Here is a 7,224-nt window from a genome sequence, read left to right as displayed (position 1 = left end):
CAGGTTCTGAGACCTCCACACCCCCCAGTGCAGGCTCTGAGACCACCATGCTTTCTATTACAAGCTTTGAGCCTACTGCAACTTTCCTCACAGGCTCTGAGACCACCACAGTCCCTAGCACATCTTCTGCAGCCACTGCAGCCTCCACCACTGTCTCGGCCTCCACTTTTGTACCCACCAAGGCCACTGACGTTTCTACTCAGCACATCACCAACATAGCTGTGTCAGGTACCAACCCCCACGTCTTCTTTGAGCCCACACGTTTTAACTCTGGTGGCAACCACCAGCTGTTCAGCTCTTTCTATCATCTCTGCCCTGGTTCAAGCCAGCACAGATAAAATTTCCTCTTCTGGGATCCTAATTGCCTCTACTCTGGTTTCACCTCTTTTTTTTAATTTATTTAAACTGCCCACCACTTCCATCGCAATCAGAACCACAATATAATGAAACTCAAGTGCATTCTATCTGTTGCATCTTCCTCCAGCAAGCCCACCTCAACTCCACTGCCCCGTCACAGTCGTGTGAAACGCTCTCTGCCAAGTAGATCATCTCTATTCAACCACCATTTGTGACACCACCACCTCCTACCAATGTATTGAGCCTAGTCCCGAGGCTGGCAGACCACGTTTCATGGGCCAAGTCTCCCCCGTTACCTGGTTTTGTAGTTTTATTGGAACATAGTCATGCCCATTCACTTACATTTTTTCTCCAGCTGCTTTTCTGCTTTTCAGTGTATTCGCAACAGAGACTGCATGGCCCAAAAGCCTAAAGTATTTGCTGTCTTGACCTTTATAGAAAACATGTGACAATCTTTGCTCCAGTACGAGACCAAAAAATTTTGTTCATTCTCTGGCATTTGTCATCAGCAAGGCGGTTGCATCTGATTCTATCGTTTTGGTTCTGAGCACGCTCACCTCTATTCTGGTGACGGGCTCTATTCGTGATCACGTTTTAACCACCTAAGCACACCCATTGCTGCCTAAGCTGCCACCACCACCTCTGCTGTGCTGATTCTCGCTCGCACCTGTCTGAGCCCACCCTCTCCTGTCCCTGTGAGCAGCCTTCTCCACTTGGGTCAGATCCTCCCACATCTGCCCAAGCACACACACCTCACCTTTGTGTCGCTGTGTAGTAGATGAAGTCACCTCTGTCCCAGCCATGGCCACTGTCACACCCACGAGTCAATCCGATTCTGTCTTCTCCTCCTTCAGCATCCTCCTTACTTCCAGTGACTGCAGTCACAAGAGAAGCAGGGCCTGCCACTTTGTATGCCAGCCCACCCACTTATTTGATTTAATTTGATTTATTTTAAATTTTTTTCCATAGGTTATTGGGGTATAGGTGGTATTTGGTTACACGTGGTGATTTGTGAGATTTTGGTGCACCCATCACCTGAGCAGGATACACTGTACCATATTTGAAGTCTTCTATCCTTCGCCCCCCACCCACTCTTCCCCCAAAGTCCCCAAAGTCCATTGCATCACTCTTATGTCTTTGCATTTTCATAGCTTAGCTCCCACATATCAGTGAGGACATACAATGTTCGGTTTTCTGTTTCTGAATTATTTCACTTAGAATAATAGGCTCCATTCTGATCCAGGTCACTGCATATGCTGTTAATTCATTCCTTTATATCAGGCCGCCCTCTTCTGTTTGGGTGGCTGCTTCCAAAGTCAAATAGATCTTCCTCTTCTGAACCCATCATGGTCACATTTCCCCAACCTTCTGCCTCCTCCATCACCGACCCCATCAGGTGACAGACACATTCTACCTCCTCCTCTGTACGACACCCACCTCTATTCTGGGGACATGGCCACAGCAGAATAGCTTTCTACCATCTCTTCTCCCCGCAACCCCTCTCCTGAGCCACCTCCACTATAGGTTTGTTAGGTTCATCCCCCTCTGCTCTAAGCACCCCCATTCCCCATTAATCATCTCTGCTACAAATGCATCATCTTGTGTGACCTGTTTTATAGGCACCAGGACCACTGGAACCAGACCCACTGCCTCCAGCTCTGTCACAATGGCCCCTGGAATGGAGTCCACGGCCTCTGCTACCAGCCAGGCTGTGCTGGGAATAGTCCCAAACACCTCTGGCCCGGGTACACCTACTATGGGAGCATCATCTACCACCTCAGCGCCCGGCGTCAGGACCACCCCAGGATCCACTCATGAGCCAACCAGCACCACCTCCCAGGAAACAGGCCCCATGTCCACGGTCACAAACACAGTTAGCATGAGCCACACGCCCACAAATGTGATCAAACCAAGTGGATATTTACAGCCCTGGGCTATCATCCTCATTTCCCTGGCTGCAGTCGTGGCTGGTGTTGGACTGTCAGTAGGACTGAGTTTTTGCCTGGTGAGTACCCAGCATGGGTTTGTAGGGGAGCCTGGCGAGGACAGTCTGAATGGTGGGGGCAATCATGTCAGCAGTGCTTTGGAGAAATCCAGAATAAGAGAGGGGAGTAAGTTGGTGCGCTCAGAAGAAAAGAATCACCTAGTCTGATATAAGGACCAGAAAGAATCTGTAAGTCAGAGAAAGTGAGAGGCCAAGTAGAAAAAGAGGAGGGAAAAGATGGAGTTGGGGCCAAAGTGAAGGGAAATCATGTGAAAGGGGGAAAAAGAAAATAAGGTACTTAAAAAAAATCACGTCTCTTCATAATACAATGTCTGAAAGTTAGATTATTTTTGCTCTGGAAGAAGGATGTTTAGGAAGTGAGAGGTCCGTGAGCTCATTACCAATTTTAGCTCTTGCTGTCCGTGAGACTCTCTTCTCCTTTGATGCTTTTTTGCACAGGTAAAGATGAATACTGGCCGGGCGCTGTGGCTCACGCCTGTAATCCCAGCACTTTGGGAGGCCGAGGCAGGTGGATCACGATGTCAGGAGTTCAAGACCAGCCTGGCTAACATGGTGAAATCCCGTCTCTACTAAAAATACAAAAATTAGCCAGACACAGTGGCGAGCACCTGTAATCCCAGCTACTCGGGAGGCTGAGGCAGGAGAATTGCTTGAACCCAGAAGGCGGAGGTTACAGTGAGCCAAGTTTGTGTCACTGCACTCCAGCCTGGGCAAAAGATCGAAACTCTGTCTCAAAAAAAAAAAAAAAAGAAAAAGAAAAACACCTTTTTCATTCTCCTCAGATCAGTTGATAGACTAGAAATGCCAAGACATTTCATTAGCTACTGAGAGAGAACAAGAAGGACATAAATAAAAAGCAAGCAAAAAGCAGCGGGGTGTGGTGGCTCACACCTGTAATCCCAATGCTTCGAGAGGCCAAGGTGGGTGGATCACTTGCGTCCAGGTGTTTGAGACCAGCCTGGCAACATGGTGAAACTGGTCTCTACTAGAAATACAAAAATTAGCTGGGCGTGGTGGCACATGCCAATTCCACATACCTGTCCTCAGTTTCCTTAGCTGACCTAACAGAGAGAAAGCTGTCTTTCAAGTGTGTCTCATGCCTTTCACATAGGGATATGGATTTACCTTTGTCTTGAAAGTCCAAAAACACATAACCTTATGATTTCCAGAGCGAAGCCTGAGTATTCACAGAAAGAGGATATGTTAATAAGATAATAGGGAACTTTATTGTCTCAGAGAGAGACAATAAAAGAACAAGGAGAAAGAGAGACAGAGATACAGATCATAGTAAGGATGGTGGTAAAAAGAGGAGAAAACAGGCAGTTCGGAAAAGTGAAAATCTGACACTGGGGAAACAGGATGTATGGTGATTAGGGAGAGGACACTTAATTTTCATTGATCAATATATGTATTTTTTCTTTTAGAGAGACCTTTGCTTCCCACTGAGAAATAGTGGTATTTATTACCCCCAGGGCCACAGCCTTGGCCATGGTCTGGACCTGGACTTGGGCCTGGGCCCTGGGACATTCCACAGCCTGGGAGATGCCCTGGCTCATGGAGGAGAGCTTGAGATGGGACGTGGAGGAGAGCATGGCTTTGGACATGGAGTGTGCCATGAACTGAGCCACATCCATGGAAACGACTATGGAGTAAATCATGGCGGGCATTATGGACATGGAGGAGGTCACGGAGTGGGTCACAGAGGAAGCCACCAAGGACGCCATGGCAGGACAAGATGGCTGTGGCCATAGATTGGGTATCAAAAAATATTTTGGGTGGGAGGGGGTCATAGAGGAGAAAAAAATAATGATCATGGAATAATTAAAATGGAGCATAGGGAGGTTCCCAAGATGTGATCCATGGACATGGACATGGCTAGGTCAAGAAAAGAACCAGCAAAAGGACCACAGAGCCTTTGACTGGCTTGGTGATGACTTCGAGTCAAAGGTTCTGTGAGTTTTTCTTGAGTCTCAGCCTCTGTTGTGGCGAGTCATGACGACCACCCTCAGGACATCTCTCCCATCTCCCACCACCTCAGGGTCAACGTTTCTCATCCCTGTGTTTCCTCGTGGTGCTATAAATATTACTAGGACATGTGTAAGAAACTAAAGCGCATAATGAATGTTTTATCAGAGCCACATGCTTGTTTTCCTATTTGTTCTTTCAGTTTTGTTTTGTTTTTTGTTTTTTGAGTGCTTATCATATACCAATCACTATCCCAGGAGTCTTTAAATATGTCATCATTTGGCTGGGCACGATGGCTTATGCCTATAATCGCAGCAGTTTGGGAGGCCGACGGGGGTGGATCACCTGAGGTCAGGAGTTTGAGACCAGTCTGGCCAACACGGCGAAACCTTGTCTCTACTTTAAAAAAATATAAAAATTAGACAAGCATGGTGACGAGTGTCTGTAATCTCAGCTACTCAGGAGGCTGAGGCAGGAGAATTGTTTGAACACAGAGGGGAGGTTGCAGTGAGCCGAGATTGCACCACTGCACTCCAGCCTGGGTGACAGGGAGACTCTGTCTCAAAATAAAAAAATATATAATTTAATCCCAAAAAAATCCTGGGAGAAAAATATCTTGAGGTAGGCAAAGATACTTAGATACTTAAGCAAGACACAAAAAGCACTAGCTATTAAAAGAAAGTGTGATGATTTGGACGTTATTAAAGCCTATTATCAACATATAACTTTAAGAGGTATATATTTTTTAAGAGGTATATTCTTAACTATAAAAAGAAAGTCAAAGATGGGAGAAGATATTGCAACACATATATCTAACAAACGACTCATATCCAGAATGTAGAAAGAACTACAATAAGAAAAAGACGATGCAATTTAAAAACAGGCAAAATATTTGGTAAATAGTTAACAAAAGAGAATACCAAAGCAGTCTGTGAACATTTGAAAAGGTACTCAATATCACTGCTTATCAGAGAGAACTGGAATGTGAAACCGCAATGAGATATCACTACTTACCCACACCGTAATGACTAGCACTTAACCCACTGTCAATACCAAGAATTGGAAAGGATGTTGAACAACTGTAACTCCCACACATGCTTAGTGGGAGTGTAAATTGATACAATTATCTTGGAAAAATATTTGGCAATGCTAAAATTAAACACACGTACCCTATTCACTCTGCTCCTGAGAGTGCATATCCAGCAGAAATGAATGCCTGCGTCCACCAAAAGACGTATACTTCATTCACACCAGTGCAGGGCGGAAATGTACTCCCAAAGTCCTCTAGCATTAGAATGCGTAAGTAAATTGTGACATATTCTTACAGTAGAATGCTACCCAGTAGTTATAAGAAAAAATAACTATGAAATCATACAATAACATTAATGAATCTCATAGTGGGTATTAAGTAAAATAATTTAAAGCAAAAGAGTACATGCTGTATAATTCCATTCACATGCAGTTCAAGAACATGTGACATTAACCTGTTGTAATAAAAGTCAGACTGTGTGCAGTGGCTCACACCTGTAATCTCAACACTTTGGGAGGCCGAGGCAGGTGGATCACCTGAGGTCAGGAATTTGAGATCAGCCTGGCCAACATGGTGAAACCCCGTCGCTACTAAAAATACAAAAATTAGCCGGGCGTGGTGGCAGGTGAACAGAGCGAGACTCCATCTCAAAAAAAGTCAGTCAATAAATAAAAAATAAAAACAAAGGTCAGAGTTGAGGATGCCTTTGGGGGAAAAGACTGACCAGGAGAAGGCATGAGAAAGCCTTGCAGAGGCAGACAGGGGAAGCTGAGAATGTTCTATATATGATCTGGGTGGTGATTACAAGGGTGTATAGATAGGCAAAACCTCATTAAAATGTGCACACAAGATCTGTGCACTTTATGGTATGTAAGTTATGCCTCAATTTGAAAAATGAAAAAGCTATTCTGAGGCTATTTTCACACAGTATTATGATTTCCTTGGTCAGAGAATGTGGTTGGAGACACATGCTGATAAATGAGGCATTCGGTCAGCCCAAAGACAGTGGTGCTGCAGGAAGCACTGTGTGCAGGGGAGGCAAGTAGATGTTTTCAATGAGGACAAATCGCCTCTCCCCTTAGGTTGAAAGAGGTCCAATGTCATTAATCGGCCATTCTCTCCAGAGAAGGGTGCCATGTAATGGGGCCAACACTGATCTCTGCTGTTAGCAGCTGAGGCACTCAGCCATGGAGTATCTGTCCAGATTGGCCTTGGTGAGGACAAGGTCAACTCACTGAGCCTTACATACCTTCCATCCCTGCCACCGTGTCTGCTGTGTCCACGTCCCTACTGAGTGAGCTCTTGAGCAGCTGGAAAAAGAGACTGACTGATATCCCTGCAGAATGGATCACGTGGTCAACCTGATCATTGAAGATTTCCTCTGTAGTGAATGCCCATTGGTGAACAATCACTTGGGACACACATACTCTCGCCATCTGTGCCTGTCCCAAGAGACTCATCCACCTTCCTCTTTCCCAGACTTCCTTGTCATCAATTCACCGTATCTTTCCACACCCTGAGTTATCCAGCCCAACTGTTAGCCGCTGCCTACTGATCAGGGTAAAAAAACAAAACAAAAAAAACAAAAAACAAACAAACAAAAACTGTAACTCTGGTCCTTTCTTTGTCCAGGCAAAGTAAACAAAGCAGATACATTTCTTTCTTTTTTTTTTTTTTTGAGATGGAGCCTTACCCTGTTGCTCAGGCTGGAGTGCAGTGGCACGATCTCGACTCACTGCAACCTCTGCTTCCCAGGTTCAAGCAATTCTCCTGCCTCAGCCTCCTGAGTAGCTGGGATTACAGGTGTGCACCCCCATGCCTGGCTAATTTTTTATATCTTTAGTAGAGACGGGATTTCACCATGTTG

The 7,224-nt window shown here is 45.4% G+C and overlaps 1 protein-coding gene across 1 annotated transcript in view; it reads left to right on the top strand.

The window, feature by feature from the left end:
- The window catches only part of MUC22 (mucin 22), a 21,200-nt gene extending 16,673 nt beyond the window's left edge, over positions 1-4,527 (top strand). Inside the window, exons 5-7 of the mRNA XM_017520059.2 lie at positions 4-228; positions 1,977-2,362; positions 3,787-4,527. Coding sequence (XP_017375548.1) covers positions 4-228; positions 1,977-2,362; positions 3,787-4,113 — 938 coding nt within the window. The 3' untranslated portion in view covers positions 4,114-4,527. The remainder of the gene's footprint in view (positions 1-3; positions 229-1,976; positions 2,363-3,786) is intronic.
- Positions 4,528-7,224: the final 2,697 nt, after the last annotated feature.

The sequence above is a fragment of the Cebus imitator genome, unplaced genomic scaffold (assembly GCF_001604975.1).
Source record: "Cebus imitator isolate Cc_AM_T3 unplaced genomic scaffold, Cebus_imitator-1.0 Scaffold799, whole genome shotgun sequence".
In the NCBI taxonomy this organism is placed as follows: Eukaryota; Metazoa; Chordata; class Mammalia; order Primates; family Cebidae; genus Cebus; species Cebus imitator.
The sequence above is the reverse complement of the archived record's forward strand: the minus strand, read 5'-3'. Positions and strand labels throughout refer to the sequence as shown.